The sequence below is a fragment of the Podarcis muralis genome, chromosome 5, assembly GCF_964188315.1.
Source record: "Podarcis muralis chromosome 5, rPodMur119.hap1.1, whole genome shotgun sequence".
Classification (NCBI taxonomy): domain Eukaryota; kingdom Metazoa; phylum Chordata; class Lepidosauria; order Squamata; family Lacertidae; genus Podarcis; species Podarcis muralis.
The window spans coordinates 101,252,098-101,273,447 of record NC_135659.1 but is presented as its reverse complement, the minus strand read 5'-3'; the positions used below and the strand labels follow the sequence as shown (position 1 = coordinate 101,273,447).

General features: G+C 55.0%; 1 protein-coding gene across 2 annotated transcripts; it reads left to right on the top strand.

The window, feature by feature from the left end:
- The first annotated feature begins 134 nt into the window (after window positions 1-134).
- Window positions 135-20,925, top strand: ZNF335 (zinc finger protein 335). 2 transcript variants are annotated; one of them, XM_077929495.1, is made up of 28 exons: window positions 135-159; window positions 521-735; window positions 1,110-1,383; window positions 1,555-1,632; window positions 2,022-2,306; window positions 3,476-3,616; window positions 3,696-3,851; window positions 5,480-5,714; window positions 5,856-6,033; window positions 7,195-7,307; window positions 8,260-8,278; window positions 8,588-8,704; window positions 9,543-9,619; window positions 10,459-10,619; window positions 11,254-11,486; window positions 11,582-11,675; window positions 13,467-13,564; window positions 13,662-13,882; window positions 15,463-15,571; window positions 15,684-16,049; window positions 16,913-17,055; window positions 17,181-17,323; window positions 18,312-18,415; window positions 18,557-18,637; window positions 19,597-19,680; window positions 19,812-19,877; window positions 20,029-20,110; window positions 20,429-20,925. In XM_077929495.1, exons 2-28 carry the CDS (start codon window positions 529-531, stop codon window positions 20,545-20,547), a joined length of 3,984 nt encoding a protein of 1,327 aa, XP_077785621.1. In that variant the 5' UTR covers window positions 135-159; window positions 521-528; the 3' UTR covers window positions 20,548-20,925. The 2 variants fall into 2 exon arrangements, with proteins under 2 accessions (XP_077785621.1, XP_077785620.1); XM_077929494.1 differs by having other exon boundaries at window positions 5,480-5,729.
- The last annotated feature ends 425 nt before the right edge of the window (window positions 20,926-21,350 follow it).

Below are 21,350 nucleotides of genomic sequence, written 5' to 3'. Positions count from 1 at the left end.
ATAAGTTTCTTTAAGTCCTCTTCTAAAAGCCTTAAGTTGACTGTCTCCTCTCTTCTCTCTCCTTGCCTAGTCTGAGGTGCCCTAGATGTTGGTCGCTTTCTGGCCTCACTCAAGCACAGTTAGAGGAATTGTTTCTGTAGTTGGGATATCCCTATTAAGGTATGTGCCACAAATATGTACCATGCAACGGATGGGCAAGATAGTTCCTGGGGTTGTCATGAGTGGGGCACCAAAGAGTGTTGAACTGGCCTGGGTGCTAGGTTTGCAAGAGAGCTTCAGAAATATGATTTGGAAAGAGCTGACATGGATTAGCATTGATTCCATTCCTGATTTTTTTGGGGGGTGGGGAGGTGCTGTTGCATGAACACTCCTCTTTTGCAGTTAGAAGCTTCTTGTTCCACCTTCCAAGTTTCTTGTTCCACCTTTCACTGAGGGTCAGTGTCAAGTGCTACATCCCAGTAGGGGGCAACTGAAGACTGGGGTTTCTTCCCGCCATGACACACACGCTCTGCTTTTCCAGACTTGGCCATGGAAGCAGAAAATGAAGTGGAGAGCAGCAGCGATGCTGCCCCTCGGCTGGGGCAGCAAGAGGAGCCCTCCGAGAGCGGCCTGGGCATGGAGACCTCAGAGACCATGTCTGCAGACAGCAGCGATGCTGCCTCGGTGCCCGTCACCCTCTCGGAGGCAGATGAATCCGGGGTCGGCCAGAGCTCAGACAGTGGAGGGATCTCTTTGGTACGGACCACGTCTCTTTTGCCTCTTTGGGGCCAGGGTGGGGGACACAGCAGGCCAGGCCCATTTCACAAGAGCTGAAGATAGCAAGTCTGACCTGGTGGAAGAACGATAGGCTACTAGGAAGTCTCCTCTTGCCTTTCCTCGTGGAATAATAGACTTGCCTTTATTTATTTGTGTAGAGTTGGAAAGGGACTCTTAGGGTCATCTAGACCAACCCCCTTGCAATGCAGGAATTGCAACTAAAGAGTCTCTGACAGATGGCTACCTAAATTGTTCTTCAAATCCTCCTATGAAGGAGCGTCCACCACGTTCCTCTCTCTGCCACCTCTGAGTCGAGTTCCAGCCTCTGTTTCTTCCCCCTCTCTGCCTCGCAGGCCGAAGTACCAGAGAGCAGCTCCAGCACGGACGCCTTGCCCAGGGCCTACCTGCCGGACTCCTCCTCCATTGCGCAGTCCACCCTGGTGTCCAGCGTCTCCACCATCAGCCAGTCCGTCCTGGTCTCCCAGTCTCCCCAGGGCCTCGTTCACTCCAGTGTCCTCGCGGAAGGAGCTCCCGTCGTCTCCAACTCCACGGCCTCCACCTCCTCGGATCTGAGTGCCGCCATTGACAAGATCATAGAGTCCACCATTGGGCCAGACATCATTCAGCGTGAGCAGACAGAGGGCTGTGGGCGGGGAGTCCGTGGTGGGAGGGTGCAGAGGGAGTCGGAGGAAGCAAACGGACTCTGGAAGTCGCTTCTCACAGCCGTTTTTAGGATGCACCCCCAAACATGCCATTTGTGCAGGAGCTGACGCTGGTTCTCTTTATTCCCTGGTTCAGGCTGCATTGCTGTGACAAGTGAGGAGGATGGTGGGGCCCAAACTACCCAGTACCTCATCCTGCAGGGACCAGATGATGGTAAGGAAAGGGTCTTATGCATCCATTTCTTTGCCTTTCTCTCCCACCCTTCTCTCCTAGCATCTCAAGTGCTCAGGTGTACGTGATTCTCCCTCTCCTCGTGTGATCCCCACGACAACCCTGTGAGGTTGGCCGAGTGGGGGATTCAAACCCTCTCCCAGGTCCTAGCCCAACACTCTTAACCGCTACATCTCACTGGCTCCAGCTGGTTGTGGTCTACCTGCCTTGCTTCCTTCCTCTCTGGCCGGGAGCAGAATGCGGAGTCAGCCTCTGCCGCTCACGGACTGCGGTGGCCTGAGGGCTCCCTCCTGACCAGCCTAGAGCGGAGGGAGGGTGTTGGGAGGAGCTCTCCCTTGACCTGGCGCCTGCACTCACTCCCTCTGCCGCAGGGGCCCCCGTGATATCCCACATGGCCAGCTCTGCCCTGGCCCGCAGCTTGGCCGTGGAAGCCCTTGCGGACGGCCCCACCTCGACGTGCGTGGAGCACCCCGGGCCCCTGGAGCTGCTGGAGCAGCCGGAGCCGCTGGACCAGTCGGAGGAGCCCGACCTGGAGAGCCTGGAGGAGCTGATGGAGGTGGTCGTGGTGCAGCAGTTCAAATGCAAGATGTGTCAGCACAAGAGCGCCTCAAAGAGGGTCCTCATCCAGCACATGAGGGAGCGCCACTTCCAGCCAGGTGTGTCGGGCTCGGCCGGGCCTCGTCAAGCTCCAGGGGCGGAGTGGAGTTTTGGAGCGGTTCGTAGACTCAGAGAAAGGGAAGGGACCCTGAGGGCAAGGCAGAATTGGTGCACGAGGGCATGGAGTCGGTTCTTGCGCAGGCTTGCCAAGAGAACTCTGGCTCTGCACCACGAATCTATCAGCTTCTCTAGTTTGTGTGCAGTCAACTTTTGGGAGCCGGGGGGTGGGGGGAGGGCGAGGGTCAGCAATAGGAGAGGGAGGGGAGGTTCTGTGGCACAACAGGGCAGCGTAAGAACATAAGAAGAGCCTGCCTGGATCAGGCCAATGGCCCATCTAGTCCAGCGTCCTGTTTTCACAGTGGCCAAACAGATGCCTCTTTTGGAAACCCCAAAGCAGGATTTGAGCCCGAGAGCATGACTATCCCTGCTGTGGTTTCCAGTAACAGGCATTCAGAAGCGCCGCTGCCCTCAGTAGCCCTCTCCTTCTCCTCCAGGAATTTGTCTCATCCTCTTTTGAAGGCGGTGGCCTTCACTGCCTCCTGTGAGAGGGAGTTCCATAGTTTAACTCTTCATGAAGAAAGACTTTCATCCATCCATCCGTCTTCCAATGTTCAGTACTATTGGGCATCCACAAGGTCCAGCATCATGCGAGAGGGAGAAAAGAGCTTTCTCTCTCCAGTTCCTCCAGGCCAGGGATCCTTTTCTCAACTCTGCTGCTTGCAAGTCAAGCTGCTGTACGAGGGGAGAGATGGGAGGGGCACAATATATGGACTCAATCCGAATTAAAAACTTAAAAAGGAGTGAAAATGTTTTGATGAATATATGGCAAAATATTGCTCAAAAAAAGATACGCTAATATGCCTAGATTAAAATGTGAAGTACCGGACAGAAGAAAAATGAGTAAGGGAAGATAATAAGAATATATAGATGATTTGAGAAGATTGTAGAATGCAAAGATTATGGGAAATTGTATAATGTGGAGGAAATTGAGTGGGGGCGGAGGGAAGTGGGAGGAGGGAGAAAAGAATAATAGGATGGATTGAGGAAATAGAAATGCAAATGTACAGGGGGATGGGGAGGAAATGGTGTTGCCTTTGGTACATTCGTATTGTAATATTTGAAAACCTAAATATATATGGACTGAACCGTGCTGTTTCCTCCCCTCTAGCGTCAGCCCCCGGTGTGAAGAAAGGGCGCCCCCGGAAGGGGGCTCCTGTGCCCAAGGCCCCAGAAAAGAGGAAGGCAGAAGAAGCAGAGGAGGAGGAGGAAGACGACATTGTGGACGCAGGGGCTATCGATGACCCTGAAGGTATTTCTCACGCAACCCACCCAGCTGCAGCCCCTCACCCGGCTCCCCCGCCCCGCTCACCTTTGCCACTCTTCCGCAGGGGACAGCGATTACAACCCAGCGGAGGACGAGCCCCGAGGGCGCCTGCCCAAGACCAGCAGCCGCCCTGTGCCCACGTCCAGCGAGGAGCGGCTGCGCCGGCGGCCAGGACGGCCCCGCAAGTTCCCCTGCCTGGAGGTGGTCCCTCAGCCAGAGGGTAAGCAGCGGTGGCGGAGCACGGAGAGGGTGCGGAAATGCACACAGAGGTGCGCTCCATCAGCCCCACCTGCACAGCGTGGCGGATTCTCCGTTTCCCAAGTCATTGCCAAATGTAGGGCCAAAGTGAAACACTTCCTGGCTGCATATCAGAAACGGAGGTTTTCAGATTCTCTGGGGGATGCTTTGGTGCCCCGTTGGAGTTCGGTGGGACTAAGGTAAAGGTAAAGGTACCCCTGCCCGTACGGGCCAGTCTTGACAGACTCTAGGGTTGTGCGCCCATCTCACTCAAGAGGCCGGGGGCCAGCGCTGTCCGCAGACACTTCCGGGTCACGTGGCCAGCGTGACAAGCTGCATCTGGCGAGCCAGCGCAGCACACGGAACGCCATTTACCTTCCCGCTGGTAAGCGGTCCCTATTTATCTACTTGCACCCGGGGGTGCTTTCGAACTGCTAGGTTGGCAGGCGCTGGGACCGAACGACGGGAGCGCACCCCGCCGCGGGGATTCGAACCACCGACCTTTTGATCGGCAAGCCCTAGGCGCTGAGGCTTTTACCCACAGTGCCACCCACGTCACCGCGTCCCGGTGGGACTACTCACAAGCAAATAGGCGTTCTTGCAAATAAGTGCGTTTCACAGGAGGGCAGTTTCTTCTACTCAGCTGCTGGTAGGAGGTTGGCAGGGCTTGTTGCCTTTGAGGGAGCCTCGCTCAGATCCCCCTCTGCCCTCTGTGGGTCGAGTTGTGAAGGGAGCAAGGCAGTGGCACCAAGCAAAGACATGGAGAAGGGTCCCCTGGAGCATCAGAGAACAAGTTTCCTCCATCTCCCTGTCAGTTTGCATTTCTTGGTGCAGAAAGTATTGATCTGATGTGTAGAGATCTTTCCTACTCTAATTAGTTCAAGAAGGTTCTGGAAGCTTCTCTTTGTGAAAGAAACAAGCAGAAGGTTCCTGATGTTTGGGTTATTCCTTCAGAGAAGCTGAGAACAGCTGGCTTAAACTGGTTATCTCTTCTGTCAAGGTCATGCTGACTATCATAATAAGGCCAGAAGGAGCCTGGGCTTCACTTTCTCTTTCTGTCTCTTTTCCTTCTGGTGTGCTGTTCTATACAGCATGTAGCATTAAAGTTTAGACTTAGAAGTTATTGTAAGCTTAAGTTAAGTCTGCTGCAACTGGATTTCTAACGGACAGGGCCAATCCTGAATGTATTGGATTTCTAACCATTGTGCTCATTTGCCTTCAGTAGCAGCAAAGCTCTGCTGGATGAAATATTCATTCCCTCTGGTCTATTTTTGGGGAATCCTGCAACTTGTTTAGGTTTTTCCTCTGCCAACTGTACGTTGGAGTTCTTCTCTGGATCAACAGGAGCAGAATTCAATGACACTCCCGTGGGATAGCCCTTCACATATTTGAAGATGGCTCCTTTGACACCTGTCCGTCTTCTCTTCTCCAGGCTAAACAGATTTCTTCATGCTAAATAGTTCCCATCTTGTTTTTTCATGCTCTCTTTTCCTTCCCCTCCCCCAATTAGCACAATGCTCTTCCTGGATGGGCTTTGCGCTTGCTGTGGCTTCAGGCCCCCTCCCCTTCCTTCCCCCCAAACTAAGCTGGCTGGCTCTTTCCCTTGGGCAGGTGGCGACGCAGAGCCCGTGGTCTCATCCCAGAGCCTCCCCCAGGGTGACCCCCAAGGCCCCGAGGCGGCCAGCTCCTCGGACCAAGTGCCCGTTGGGGGCGAAGGCCACGGGGAGCAGGCCGTGAGCCAGTCCGACTCCGAAAACAGGGACCCCTCCTCCCGCGAGAAGCTGGACGCCCTCCCCCGCCGGCGCGGCCGTCCCTCCCACCGCTTCCTGGGCAAGAAATACCGCAAGTACATCGGGCGAAGGTGATTGGTGGGGACGGCAGGCGGGGCTGGTTCCGTGTGCCCCCTTGGGGCTTCCTTCAGGAGACCCTGGGGCCTCCGTGGGGCTGGACTCTCTGCGCTGAGCACCCCGGTCATGTCACGCCGCAGGTACTGCTACAAGTCGGCCAAGCCCTTGATGCGTCCCTACCTGTGCCGGATCTGCGGCTCCCGCTTCCTGACGCCTGAGGACCTGCGCTTCCACGTGAACTCGCACGAGGCCGGAGACCCCCAGCTCTTCCGCTGCCTGCAGTGCAGCTACCGCTCTCGGCGCTGGTCGTCCCTCAAGGTGAGCTGCTGGCTGCCTCCCTTCTCCCGTCTCCTCCGAGCAGGTGGGAGGAAGACAAATAAATGGAGAGAGAGCAGGGGACCTTTATGTATTCATTTTCTTTTCCCCATCTGCCTGTAATAAATGATGATGATGATGATGATGATGATGATGATGATGATGATGATGATGATAATAATAATAATAATAATAATAATAATAATAATAATAATAATAAACTTTATTTATACCCCGCCCTCCCTGGCCAGAGCCAGGCTCAGGGCGTCTAACACCAGTAAAATTACAGTAAAATCATAACAGGGGAAAAATAAACCAATTTAAAATACAGGTTAAAATGCAATTTAAAATGCAGCCTCATTTTAAAAATAGCCCATAGATCAAAACCGTAAGGGGAGGGAAAACATAAGGGTCAGACTGATTCCAAACCAAAGGCCAGGTGGAACAGCTCTCTCTTGCAGGCCCCGCGGAAAGATGTCAAGTCCCGCAGGGCCCTGGTCTCTTGTGACAGAGAGTTCCACCACGTCGGGGCCAGTACTGAAAAGCCCCTGGCCCTAGTTGAGACCAAGCTAACCTCCTTGTGACTTGGGACCTCCAAAGTGTTGTCATTTGTGGACCTTAAGGTCCTCCGTGGGGCATACCAGGAGAGGCGGTCCCGTAGGTACATGGGTCCTAGGCTACATAGGGCTTTAAAGGTCAAAACCAGCACCTTAAACCTGACCCTAGACTCCACTGGGAGCCAGTGTAGTTCGTAAAGCACTGTGTAAGTTTCTGATCACTTCTGTCAAGCGAGCGTTAAGATGCAGGTCTGCTGCATAGAAAAGATCTATTAAAACATACGAACAATCAGTTTGTACAATCAATACATCACAGTGCAAGACCTTTTTAAAAAAGCAATCTGTTCCCCAAAGCCTGTTGGAACAAGAAAGCCTCTGTCTGCCGGTGGGAGGACAGCAAGGAGGGAGTTCTCTAGGCAGGGAGTTCCAAAGTTGCTTGTCATCAGCCAGCGCTGAGGAGGCCGTCTCCTGCATCCCTACAGACCTGCCTGAGAGGGAATCGGGACGGAGAGAGGGGCTCCAGTGAGCAGATGGAGAGAGGCCAAGGAGCCAGAACCAGGCCAGGTTTATTCTTTAATCACTTACAGCCTCCTCCTTCCCCTTCCAGGAGCACATGTTCAACCACGTGGGGAGCAAGCCCTACAAGTGCGAGGAGTGCGACTACACCAGCGTCTACAGGAAGGACGTCATCCGCCACTCGGCCGTCCACAATCGCGACAAGTAGGTGTCCTCAGGGGCCCCGGCAGACCCCGGCGGGCAGCAGAGGGGTGGCAGCGGGCCTCCCCTCCCATGTCCAGGTCACGGGGTGGGTGGCTGCCTGTCAGGGGTTCTTCGGCTGACATTCCTGCATTGCAGGGCGTTGGGCTAGATGTCCTCTGGGGGTCCCTTCCTACTCTATGATTTTGTGATTTCTCAGTGGCCTCACCTGCTTCTTTCCTTCCTTCCTTTGTTTTTTTATATATTAAAGATTTCAACACAATACTTTAACAAAAATACATCATCCACATTGTTCTCCCCCCTCCATCCCCCCCCCCCCCAAATAGAACACCCCCCGGACTTCCCTCAGCTCCTTTCTCTGGTTTCTCAACACATATTTCTGTCTGCATGTTACAGAATTGTAAAAATCCTCAAATTACCTATCTATATATTGCAGTAAAGAGTTTGTGAAGGTTTATTCAAAACCTGCCAAAGAGTCCAATTCATTTTGTTGCTTCTTCAAATATTTCATAAAAGGTTCCCATTGATCTTTGAAACCAGAGTCATCCTTGTCACGTAGTTTGTGTGTCAATTTTGCCAGTTCCGCATAGTCCATCAGTTTTTCTTGCCACAGTTCTTTTGTCGGGGTTTCTTTGTTCTTCCATCCTTGTGCTATTAAGACACTTGCAGCCGTTGTCACATACATAAAAATATTTTAAAATTTCTTTAGCAGGTCTTTTCCCACAATCCCTAACAAGAAAGCTTCGGGCTTTTTCACAAATGTTGAATGGAACATTTTCTTTAACTCATTATATATCATATCCCAAAACATTTTAGTTTTACTGCAATCCCACCACATGTGATAAAAAGTCCCTTCTTTTTTCTTGCATTTCCAACATAGGTTTGAGCCAGTTTTATACATTTCCCCTAACTGTACTGGTGTTATGTACCATCTATCCTTTGTTTTTGTTTTTAGGAAGAAGCGAGCTGATCCGGTGAGTGTCCTCCTTCGCCTCCACCTGACTCCTGCGTGCGAATCTTTCTTGGTTCTCCAAAGGGGCGTTCCTTGCCATGTGTGCCCTCATGAACAACCCTGCAAGGGCAGCTGCTTCGCCTTGGGAACTGAGAGGCTGTGACTTGGCAAAGCCACACACAGAGCCCAGAGCAGGACCAGGAGGGGAGCTTCAGAATCAAGGCCAGCTCTCTGGGCTGAGCAGAGCCAGCTGCTCCTCATGGGGTGGGGTGGGGGGGGGTCTCACCTGAGCCAGGCAGCTCTGACCATACCTTAACCTCTCTCTGGGCAGCCCCCCAAGCGCAGTTCCTTCCCCTGCCCCGTCTGCAGCCGCGTCTACCCCATGCAGAAGAGGCTCACGCAGCACATGAAGACGCACAGCACCGAGAAGCCCCACATGTGTGACAAGGTGGGTGTCGAAGCAGGGGGGGGGCTCCTTGGCTGATGCATTGTGCCTGGGCATGGGGGGCCAGGTGGCGAGGTCCGCAGCTGCCACCCTGCATCAGCGGGAGAGGAAGCCGCTCGGGCGCCTGGGGTGGCGCGCCCATAGGGGCAGGGAGCACCATGGGGCCTCTGAGGAGTCTGCCTGCCTCCTCCCACTCAGCCGCCCTACAGCTTCAGGGGAGGCAGCGGGGGGACCATTTGGGGCAGCGCAGAGCCTGCGGGCGCCCAAACCACCGCGTCACTCCCAGGAGAGACACATGGCTCAGGCGCGCTGCAGACCCCGCGCTGAATGCCCCCTGGCATTTTGTCACCCCCCTCAGTGTTGACACCCGGGTTGGACCTGTTAGGATATAGTTTTATTCCACCTTTAGAACAGGCATGTGGAGTTGTTGTATATCACATGTCTGTTTACTTCCAGCACAGTTTGCTGGGAACTTCCGTTGTATATTGCTTTTGTCTATACTTCTTTTTGCTTGGACACGAAGGGAAGCAGACATGTTTTTCCTTTGTTCCTGATGCTGAATATACCCCTTTAAATATGCTTGCATATGCCTCTGTCTGCCACTTCCGTTGTGAAAAGTTATTCACTCTGGTGATTAGAGCGTGCTCAGTCTCTGAAGGCTTCTGAGGCTCAAGTCGCTGATAGATGCTGTTCTGAGAACCGGAGTTCGCGTGGCTGGAGCCAGCTGGGGGCTTGCCAATTGCCCCCGTCTCCCCGGACGCATCCCAACAGGACCCCCCCCACTGCCCCCCCTTCCCCCGCCCCTGCCCTTTATGACCTGAGCCCTTCCTCTCTCCTGCAGTGCGGGAAGTCCTTCAAGAAGCGCTACACCTTCAAAATGCACCTGCTGACCCACATCCAGCCTGTGGCCAACCGCCGGTGAGCACCCCCTGCATTGCCCTTGCGGGGTGGGGGGAGGAATAGTGGGGAGCAACAGCTGTGCACATAGGCCGCCACCCCCCATTGGCCCACGGTGACGGCCATCTCCCCCTCCTCCTCCTCCTTTTTTTTTGGGGGGGGGATTTGTATTTTATTTATTTGTTAACATTCTTATATTACATCGGTAAACGTTGTCATATTACATTACAGGACTTACTATAATATAATTTCCAACATGTATACAAAAATTATATACAAATTTTATATACCTAGAAAGAAAATGAAACAAAAAGAAAGAACAAAGAGAAAAAACAAAAACAAATTCCCCCCCAAAAAAATCATATACATACCAACACACTAGACTTCCTGTCTTTCCCGTTGTATATTCCTTTTTTACAAATGAATGTACTCTCATTATTGTATATTTCTTTACATATTATCTAATACATTCCTATATCAATATGTGCTCTTAGTCCTATTTCTCAACTCAGTCTCACTCCAACGTCATTCAAATGCTAGCATAGATAGCGAAGCTTTGCTGTATTTTTGAACGTATGTTTTATATCTATCCCACTTCCCCATAAATTTTTGTTTTGAATTGCCTCTCAGGGTATTTGTTAACTGCGCCATTTCAGCAAATTCTTGTAGCTTGTAATGCCAGACCGTTATTGTCGGGCCTTCTTGTTCCTTCCACCCCTTTGCCACCAAAGTCCGAGCTGCGGCCGTTGCATATAAGAACACCTCCCTAAAGGCCTTAACAATGCTCTTATGTACTCTTATATCCCTGCTAACCATGCTCTTATGTACTCCCTCCTCTTCCTCCTCCTCCTCCCGGGCAGGTTCAAGTGCGAGTTCTGCGACCACGTCTGCGAGGACAAGAAGCTGCTCCTCAAGCACCAGCTGCTGCACATCCACGACAAGCCCTACCGCTGCAGCCTCTGCCCTTATGCCACCGTCCGGGAGGACTTCCTCCTCTCCCACATGGCCGTCAAGCACACAGGTGAGCAGCGCCATCGCGTGTCACTGATTACGCAGGTTCACAAGGAAATGGTCAAACCAGAAGCGACAAGGAAGTAACACAAAGACATGAATCAGCCCAAGGCCTGGCTGAGGAGGAACATTTCCCCCTGGCGCCTACAGGTGTGTAACGAAGGCACCGGGCGAACCTCCCTGGGGAGAGCATCCCACAGACGGGGAGCCACAGCGGAAAAGGCCTCCCCCTGGACTTCACTTGGGGAAGGCACACAAAGAAGGGCAGAGGCAGAGTTGGGGCAGCAGGACCAGTCCCCGCCCCCCCCCCCCTTGGCTGGCAGACGGCAGAGAAGAGGGCTGGCACTCGCTCTCCCCTCTTCCTGGGAGGTTTCTAAGCAGGGCTTGGACGGCCGTCCTCCAGAGATCCTTCGGCTGAGATTCCTGCATTGCCGGGGGGGGGGACCCGGGGGCCCTCTGCAATTCTGTGCTTAGGACTGTTCAACGGGTGTGAACAGTCCCACTGGGCTTTTTCAGAATCTTGCCTCCCGCAAAAAGGAAGGGGGGGCAGACTCTCTCCCCTCCCCCGCTTGCCAAGCTGCCCCCCCCTTCCCACCAGCCAGCCAGGCTCCGTCCTCCCCCCACTGCTGCTGTCTCCCCTGCAGGCGGGAAGCCCTTTGCCTGCGAGTTCTGCCACTTCACCACCAAGCACAAGAAGAACCTGCGCCTCCACATCCAGTGCCGCCACGCGGAGAACTTTGAGGAGTGGGTGCAGCGGCACCCGGAGGAGCCCCCCTGCCGCCGCCGCCCCTTCTTCACCCTCCAGCAGATCGAGGAGCTGAAGCAGCAGCACAGCCAGGGCCAGGCGGCCGCGGAGGCAGCACCCGCCAGTTCCCCCGTGAGTGCCCGGGCATCGCCCCCCCCCTCTCGTTTCTGCTGCCCCGTCCTTCCCACCAGCTCTGAGCTGCCCTCACCTCTTTCTCCCTCCAGCAGGTCACCTACCAACCTGCCCAAACCCCGCCTGCTCCAGAGCCCCCCATCCTGACGCAGGAGCCGCTGGAGGCAGCCACCATCATCTACGAGCCAGGTAGGGAGGGGCCCGTCGAGTGCAGCGTCCTCTTCTCACAGGGGCCAGCCCCACTGAGGAACCCACAAGCAGCAGCCCTCTCCCCTCCTGTGGTTTCCAACACCTGGGATTCAGAAGCCTTTCTGTCTCTGCCTGGGAAGGCAGATCATTGCCATGGTGGCTAGTGGTCAACAGTGGCCCTCTCCTCCTCCTCTTTTAAAGCCATCTAAGTTGGGGGCCGTCGCTGCCTCCTGTGGGAGGGAGTTCCACAGTTGAACTGGGCACTGCATGAGGAAGGACTTTCCTTTTTCTTCCCACATTCGGTTTCAGTGGATGTCCACAAGTCCCAGTGTCATGAGAGAATGAGAGAAACTTTCCTCTATCCACTCTTTCCAAGCCATGGGTCAGGTGCTGGTGGTGGTTGCTCATGAGTAACCAGGCAGGACTCTGACCTGTCTTTTGCAGATTTTATAGTGCAAGCTTTTTACAGTGCAGATCTACAAAGTTCATGTCCGTCTCAGTCACTTGCAGAATCCGGGAGTGGCCCCTTCCGCCTTCTCCCCCAACATAAGAACTTTGGCACCCCAAGCCTCCTCCTCCCCTCCTTGTGTTTCACCCCTCTGTGCAAGCTGGGCGACGGAAGTGGCGTGCGTCCCTCCTGGCCAGCCTGCATCTCAGCAGCATCCTTGAGCCCTTCCCTCTCTTCTCCACTGGAGGTGTGGCTTTTCCCACCGCTGGAAGAGGAACTGCTCCTCAGGAGTTTTGGAGGCTCTCTGTATCCCAACGGCCCCCCTGCCTCCCTCCCCGGTTCTGATGGCAGTCCCCTGACACCATGCAATAATTTTATAAACTTCTGCGATGTTGCCTCTTACTTGCCATTCCCCAAAGCTATAAAAGGTCCCAAACGCTGCAACGTTTCTTCATAGGGGAGTCAGATTTTATTGGTCAACCAAATACCGGTTATAGCCAAAAACAAAACATACAAAAAACAGACAGGTCTCAAATACATACAGCACACCGGGGTCTCACTCCACCCCCTTGATAATGTGGGTGGCCCTTTTCTGAAGGCGTGTCCTGGAGCAGCAGTAGGGGAGACCGGGAGGGAGAGAGGGGGCGCAGAAGGGACCCTGCGGAGCTTTGAGCAGGAGGTCTCTGATCCATTCTGCCAGCGTCGGAGGACCAGCCCCAAAAGAGCTTTCAAGATCACTGCCTTCCTTGGGTGGAACTTGCGGGGTTTCAGCCAGCCTGCCTACAACCCCATACAGTGGTACCTCGGTTCAAGAACAGTCCGGTTCAAGAACGATTTGGTTTACAAATTCCGCAAAACTGGAAATAGTGTCCTGGTTTGCGAACTTTACCTCAGTCTAAGAACGGAAGCTGAACGGTGGAAGTGCACTGGCAGCGGGAGGCCTCATTAGGGAAGGCGCGCTTCCGTTTAAGAACAGTTTTGGTTTAAGAACAGACTTCCGGAATGGATTAAGTTCGTAAACTGAGGTACCACTGTACAGTCATACCTCGGGATAAATGCACTTCAGGATAAGTATTTTCGGGTTGCGCTCCGCGGCGACCCGGAAGTAACGGAGCGTGTTACTTCTGGGTTTTGCCACTTGCACATGTGCAGACGGTCAAAATGATGTCATGCGCAGAAGCAGCGACACATTCTGTTCAGGATGCAAACAGGGCTCTGGAACAGATGCAATTGTACTGTACTCTCAAGCAAGCAAGCTCACCCTCCCTCCCTCGTGGCTGGCGAAGGGCGTAGAAATGTCGGGAGCAGGAGCCCAGCTGACCTCCCTCTTGCTCCCCCCGCAGACGTAGAAGGCTCTGCTGAGCTGGCCACACAGACGGCGCTGGACCTCTTGCTGAACATGAGCAGCCAGCGGGAACTGCCCGCCAGCAGCACCCTGGAGGTGAGGCCGGGGATGCCTTTGCAAGCCCCAGCTCCTTGGTGGGCCCTTCCAGCTGTGCCACGCCATGACCCACGGCTGCTTTCTGCACCCCCTGCAGGTGGCCGTGGTGAAGGCCGACGGCTTCTCCAAGGCCTCCGAGCCCCAGGGGCAGCCAGAGGAGGAGGAGGAGGCCCAGACCAAGGTGCTGAGGCTGCACGTCACAGAGGAGGCAGCCCTGGAGGGCACCGAGATCCAGCAAGTCACCATCCCCTTCAGCAGCACCACGGAGTACAGCATCATTGCCCCGAGCGAGGAGGAGGCCACCAGCACGCTCTACGGGTGAGAGCAGAGAAGCCGGCCGCCTCCAGGCAGAAGGGCTCTGGCCGCAGGGAGTCAATAGCGAGAGGCAGCGTGGTGCAGTGCTTAGAGTGCCAGACTAGGACCTGGGAGACCAGGGTTTGAATCCCCCCTCAGACACAAAGCTCACTGCCATCTGGCAACCCAGCCAGTTGGGCAGGGAATAATTAATAATAATAATAATAATAATAATAATAATAATAATAATAATAATAATGTTTTGTTTATTACTTGAACCAGTCTCAGCCTCACCTACCTCACAGAGTGCTTGTGGAGATTAAATAAGGGAGCTTTGACCCTCTTGCAGGGAAGGTGAAAGATAAATAAATTGGGGAAGGTAGAAGGTGGGGCTTGCACGGCCATCTCAGACCAAGGCTCGCTCTGCATTCCTACTGCCCCTGTGGCTTCAAGGTTTTCTCTGGATCCACATGAATAATAATAATAATAATAATAATAATAATAATAATAATAATAATAATAATTTATTTATAGCCTGCCCATCTGGCTGGGTTTCCCCAGCCACTCTGGGCAACTCCCAAAAGATTAACAACAGAATAAAACATCACACATTAAAAACTTCCCTTCAGATGTCTTTTCAAAATAGGATAGCTGTTTATTTCTTTGACATCTGATGGGAGGGCGTTCCACAGGGTGGGAGCCACTACCGAGAAGGCCCTCTGCCTGGTTCCCCGTAGCTTTGCTTCTCGCAGTGAGGGAACCACCAGAAGGCCCTCAGCACTGGACCTCAGTGTCCGGGCAGAACAATGGGGGTGGAGATGCTCCTTCAGGTATACTGGACCGAGGCCGTTTAGGGCTTTGAATGTCAGCACCAACACTTTGAATTGTGCTCGGAAATGTACTGGGAGCCAATGCTGATCTCTCAGGAGCGTCCCGGCGGCCTCTCCCAGTCACCAGTCTAGCTGCTGCATTCTGGATTAATTGCAGTTTCTGAGTCACCTTCAAAGGTAGCCCCACGTAGAGCACATTGCAGTAGTCCAAGCGAGAGATAACCAGAGCATGCACCACTCTGGCCAGACAGTCTGCAGGCAGGTAGGGTCTCATCCTGGGTACCAGGTAGAGCTGGTAGACAGCTGCCCTGGACACAGAATTGACCTGCGCCTCCATGGTCAGCTGTGAGTCCAGAATGACTCCCAGGCCGCACATCTGGCCCTTCAGGGGCACAGTAACCCCATTCAGGACCAGGGAGTCCCCCACACCTGCCTGCCCCATCCCCCTAAAACAGTACTTCTGTCTTGTCAGGATTCAACCTCAATCTGTTACCCGCCATCCATCCTCCGAAGGATGAAATTTGGGGTAATTGAAAGACCCCCCTCACCACCCTGGACTCACTCTTCTGCCTCTCCAAGGGCCTGCAGGGTCAGGAAAGTGCCCCACCTGGGCCAGCATCCTCTTCTGGCAGAGGCCAACCAGAGGCCCCCAGTGGGAAAACCACAAGCAGCATCCGAGTGCAAGTAGCAGCCCTCTCCTCTCCGGGGGCCTCCAGCAACTGGCCATCGATCGGCCTCTGCTCCTCTGTGAGTTTGTCCAATGTCTCTTGGCAGGGAGGGGGAGAGTGCCAGCGAAGTCGTCCAGGCGGTGGTCAGAAGCTGCACCCTGAAGGATGCCACAACTTCCAGCAGCACGCCAGAGAGCCAGCAGCACACCGTGGAGGTGAGGAGGAGGATGAAGAAGGGGCCTGTCTGTCGCCCAGGGAGGAGGGAGGCCAGCCCAGCCCCGGGTCCAGGAAGTGCCGCTCTAACCAGCCTCCCTCCTGTCCCTGCAGATGAGTGGGGAGCAGCCAGAGGCCCAGTGCAGCGTCCCGTGGCCTCTGGTCCAGTGCCTGGCCTGGCCGGCCCACAAGGCCGTTTCACTGGCCCCCGCCGACCAGGAACCGGCCCCCGGCAAGGGCAGGCCTCCCACCAGGCAGGGGGCGCCCAAGCAGGCCTCCGGCAATGAGGCTTCCCCCAAGAAGCTGCCGGCAGCCCCGGCGGGCAAGGTGCCCTCGGCCAAGAAGTTCTCCTGCAAGATCTGCATGGCGACCTTTGCGGGCCGAGCGGAGATGGAGAGCCACAAGCGTGCCCACGTCGGACCCAGCGCCTTCAAGTGCCCCGACTGCCCCTTCACGGCAGCTCTGTGGCCCGACGTCCGGGTAGGTGGAGGGGGGGGTCCCTTGCAAAGGGAGGTGGAGGGGGCAGGACAGCTGGGAAGTGCCCACAGCGCTGCGGCCAGAGGAGAGAGGCCTGGCACAACTGCCGCTCTCCCGGGTGGCAACGGGGAGACGGAAGGGCAGGCTGCAGTTGGAGAAGCCCCTGGGCTCCCAAGCTGAGAGGAGAGGCGGGGTTTGGGGTGTCCCTGAGTCACCCCTCAGTGACACCCCCCGCAAGAGAAGGTCTGAAGGTGCCCACTCTGGGCCACTTTGCTCTGTGTGGGGTGTATTAGAAGATTTGGGGAGGGCTCTGATGGACTATGTGGAATTGGCGTGATAAACTACGTGACAAGGACAACTGTGACTTTAAAGAAGAATGGGAACCATTTACGAAATACTTAAAGAAACAACAAAACGAACTGGACTCCTTGGCAGGGTTTGAATAAACCTTCACAAACTTTTTATTGGTAACATAGAGATAGATAAATTAAGGATCCTTACATTTTTATAATATGCAGAGAATAACATGTGCTGAAAAACCAGAGAGAGGAGCTGAGGGAAGTCCTTGGGCGAGGGTGGGATTTTCTTGGGGGGGGATGAGTATGATGTGTTTTTGGTAAATTGTTATGTTGAAATTCCTAATAAAAAATATTTTAACAAAAAAGATTTGGGGAGGGCTCTTTCCGGGGGGGGGGGGGAGGAGGCTGGGCAAGTGACTCATCTGAATTGTGGGAGTTGATTTAGGGAGCTGCCCCGGGGAGGGCGAGGAGGAGGGGCCCCCGGGCTTCTCTCTCTGCTCCCTTCCTCCTCCAATTCCTGAGGCCCCTGACCTGGTTTCTCCCTTCTCCCCCCCCCCCCCAAACCAGACCCACATGGAGCAGCACGCCAGCCTCCGGCCCCACAAGTGCCAGCACTGCAGCTTTGCCTCTAAGAACAAGAAGGACCTGCGGCGCCACACCCTGACGCACACCAACGAGAAGCCCTTCGCTTGCCACGTCTGCGGGCAGAGGTGGGCAAGGGCCGCTGCTGCCAGCATGGGGGGGGGGGCATTTCCCTTCACACAGCAGAGCCACCCTAGGGGAGCAGGGAGTCCAGCTCCCCACCTCAGTCTCTCCACTCTCCTCTCCTCCGCAGGTTCAACCGCAACGGGCACCTGAAATTCCACATGCAGAGGCTGCACAGCGCAGAAGGAGGGAAGCAGGCGCCTGAGCTGGCCCCCAGCGCCTCCCAGACCATCATCCTGAACAGCGACGACGAGGCCCTGGCCACGCTGCAGAGTGAGCAGAGCAGAGACTCCCGCTCCCTTCCTCTCCCCACTGCCCATCGGCCACGAGGCAGGCAAAGGGCACGTCTCTGCTCCTCTCGAGAGCCCCAAATGGGGGGGGGGAGGCAGAAGTGCAAAATGGCGCTGTGCGCAGCCAAGACCACTGGTTCCCCAATTGGGGTTCCCTAGAGGGGTGCTAAGAGGCAAGGGGCAGCGGGGGGGGCATTGGAGGGCATAGCTGTCAACCTTCCCTTTTTTTGCGGGAAATTCCCTTATTCCAGCGCCATATCCCGCTGCTTCCCGCTGCTATCCCGGATTGTTAGATCTCCCGTAGACTGTCCCCGGGACAGGTGAGGCTGCTGATCCCTTATTTTCAAATCTGAAAATTGACAGCTATGCTGGAGGGGAGTCCTCCAAGCACATCCCTTGCCTGCATAAGATTGAGCAAGCCAGAGCCTTGATTAAAACAACTTCCCTGCTTCGTATTTAAAGTCTTACTGCTCTTTTCACTTTCAAGTCTATTTCCTTTGGTCACAAATGGACACGTTTACAGTTCTGAGTTGTCACAGGATGGCCCATAATTGGCAACACCTATTGCTTTTCTAATAAATTAGTTACCACACACCTGTGGTAGGTGAGTGATTGCACCTGTTTGGCAAGCAGTTGCGTACGTGTTTCCTTCACCCTTATTTTGCCATTAGTCAGAATGCATACAAATAATTTACAATGCAAGATTTTGGTTTTTTTTTGCATTCCTTCGTGGCTCATGCAAACCACTCTTCTGAATAGTGCTTTCCAGGGGGCACCGGGAGTGAGTTTGTGGAATCAAGGGGACGGTGACCCCCAAAACGTTTGGGGAACTTGCACCCTCTTGCACGTGGGAGACCATTTCTGCCCCTGTGAAGACGGCAGCTGTATGCCTGCCAACCGCACTCACCAGAGCGCGCTCGCTCTCTCTCCCTCTCCCTCTCTCTCTCTCCCTCTCCCTCCCACCCCAACAGCGACCCTGCAGTCCGGCCAGGCTGTCCTGGCTCCAGAGAGGCTCCAGCAGGCCCTGGGGCAGGAGCGCATCCTCATGACGCAGGAGCAGAGCGTCCCCGGCCAGGTGAGGGGGGCAAGCAGGCCAGACCCCCGGGTCCCCTCCCTCCAGGCTTCTGCGTCTCCGTCGCATGTGGGGCATCTGGGCGTGGGGCGGCAGTGGTGGGTCATGGGGCCCAGAGCTGAACCCCCTTGCGTCTCTTCTCAGGAGGATGCTGCCTACATCCAGGAGATCGTGACGACGGCAGACGGGCAGATGGTGCAACACCTGGTGACGGCAGAGAACCAGGTAGGGCAGTGGCAAGGGGGGGCTGGGGGGGCCGGAGCTGGCCTGGCAGGAACTCAGAATGCCTCAGGGCATTCTTCTTCACACAGCACACAGTTAAACTGGAACTCATTCCTGCAGGATGCAGTGACGGCCACCAGCCTTTGAAAGAGGCTTTGATTAAATTCGCGAAGGAGAGGGCTCTCGATGACCGTGCTCTGCCTCCAGAGGCAGCAATGCCCGTTTCTGGGCACCCCAGGAGGAGAGAGGGCTCTTGGCCTGATCCAGCACACTCTCCAGACTCCTCTTGCTGTGCCTTCCTTTTGCGTTCCGAAGGCAAAGGAAGGATTGGACTCTGATTAATAAAATACACGGAGGCTTGGCCAGCAAGACTCTGCGAGGAAGTGCCAAGAATAATCTGCCACACCCTGGCCCAGGCCCCTTTTATTAACAAAAAGAACTTTTAACATCACTTGTACGAACCAATCAGATTTCCTCTGAGCATTTCCAAAAAACCCCACGTGGGACAAAGTTAGATCAGAGAAATCCTTTTAACTACAAAGAACTAATTTGAGCATGCATATGTAAAACAGGAATCAAGGAGGAATGCATTTAGCAAACCCAGAGATCATAAACAGGCAGTAAACGGGAAAGGAAGGACAGGCAAGGAAAGATAGTGTTTACCATCTTCTTATGAGCTATCTTCCTGGCCCTTAAGATCTACCTAAAGATTAACAACATCTACCTCCTATCTTTATGGCCCAGGATGAATGGTGAAGCAACTGGCCTGTGTCTCAGAATGCTTATACGTGCCTGTCAGGCAGAGAAAATGGGGCAGAGATGCAGAGGCTTGTGGGATTTGATCAGAAATTGTTGTCAATGACTCAAGCCCAGTCAAGCAGTGCTTGCTGACACAATGGCTTGCTGCATTTTTCACAATTCCTCATAGCAATCCCACCTGACCACCACTCCTTCCCTTCCAGGTCCAGTACATCATCACCCAGGATGGCGTTCAGCACCTCCTGCCCCAGGAGTACGTGGTTCTGCCCGGGACGCATCATATCCAGGTGAGACCCAGGGCTGGAGGGGAGGACAAGGGAGCAGTTGCCTCCTTCCTTCCTTCCTCTCCCTGCCCCCTGCACACCAGATCGACCCACCTTTCTCTATCCCCCCCCCCCTTTCCGTCTCGCTTTTCCAGGTGCAGGACGGCCAGATCACCCACATCCAGTACGAGCAAAGCGGTCAGTTCATGCAGGAGCCCCAGGTAGGAGAGAGGGGGCGTTTGGCAGGCCCTCTTCCCACTCCATGTGTTTGTAGCAGGAGGGTTTGGAAGCTTATGGGGTGGGGCAAGGGAATGGGGCTGGGGCGACGCCTCCCAGGGCTGCTGCCCACCCTGCCCGCTTCTGCCTCCGCAGATCCAGTATGTCCCCGTGTCGCCAGGACAGCAGCTCCTCACCCAAGCTCAGCTGGAGGCCGCGGCCCATTCTGCAGTGACAGGTGGGTACAGGGAGGGGGGAAGGGGGGCTGCACATCCTCTGCCCGCGTCTCTCAAACGTGGGTCTCCTGCTGCTGTTAGACTACAACTCCCATCAACCCAAGCTAGCAGGACCAGGGGTCAGGGACATTATCCGGAAGGGGCCAGCTTCGTCCAAGAATGCAAATGGCGCCTGTTTAGTTTGCACAAGTTGCAGAATTTGGGCTGGGAGGGGGCACATTCTGCCTCTTGCTCAGCTGCCCCCTCCTGCCCCTGGATTAACTGACCCCCCAACGCAGCTGCTTCTTACCTGTTTCCCACCCATCTCTCTCTCTCTCTAGCGGTGGCTGATGCCGCCATGGCCCAAGCGCAGGGCCCCTTCAGCACAGACTGCGCAGCGGACCAGATCCACGAGCTCCAGCCGGGGGTCCACTATGACATCATCACGCTGGGAGACTAGCAAGGGGGGCCTCGTCCTTCCCCTACCCCCCCCCAAGCATGGACCTCTGCTTCCTCTTGGCTCTGCGGGGGATGAGAGGGGGCCTGGCGGCGTTGGCGAGCAGGATCAGCACCCTGTCTGGATTGTGCCTTCGTGCCACGACCAGGAACACTCAGTGTGCCCTTGCCTCTCGGAAGGAGCTGCTCCCTGGGGCCTGGCAGGCCCAGCTGCCCCCACCTGCCTGCCTGCCTGCCAGTGGCTGAACTTGAAGCTGTGGGTGCTTGAGCCCCAACTGTAGGCCTGGGGGGGGCTGGGGGCGCCTTCCCCCGTGGTGTGGGGTGTTGCTTTGCTGGCCTTGACGGCGCCTCCCAATAAAGGCACAGGACTGCCTGGAAGCGAGATCTGTGTTGGCGCTGCCTCTTCCTCCTCCTCCTCCCCCCTCCTCCCTTTGTCTTTGCCACCTGCTCAGGTGACCTTGACTCTGGCCAGCCATCGCCCCCCCCTTTCCCCCACCCCTGGAATTAACCAACTGGTGAACAGGCTAAATCCCGTGTAACTCTCCCTCCAGTACAACCGCTGTCTCCCTGAGCCCGTCGCTTGGCAGTTGTTTACATGGGATTATAACAGCTAATCTGGGGCTTTAAGGAGGGCCATTTTGCATTATACTGATTATCTTCCGGGGGGGGGGCAGGGTGGTGACCCACCCAACTTCTGCAGGAGGACACAGGCAGCTTCTCGTTCTCTCTTGCAGGAGGGGTGAGCAGGCTGCCAGTCAGGGTAACAGTCTGTGAGAAAGGTCCCCGTCTTCCTGCAAGCCCACAGCC

Coding starts and splice junctions, on each gene's coding strand:
- ZNF335 (XM_077929494.1), top strand. CDS start 529: ATGGAAGCAGAAAATGAAGTGGAGAGCAGCAGCGATGCTGCCCCTCGG. Junction 13,565..13,661: donor CCGCCAGCAGCACCCTGGAG/GTGAGGCCGGGG, acceptor CACCCCCTGCAG/GTGGCCGTGGTGAAGGCCGA. Junction 17,056..17,180: donor TGCCACGTCTGCGGGCAGAG/GTGGGCAAGGGC, acceptor TCTCCTCCGCAG/GTTCAACCGCAACGGGCACC.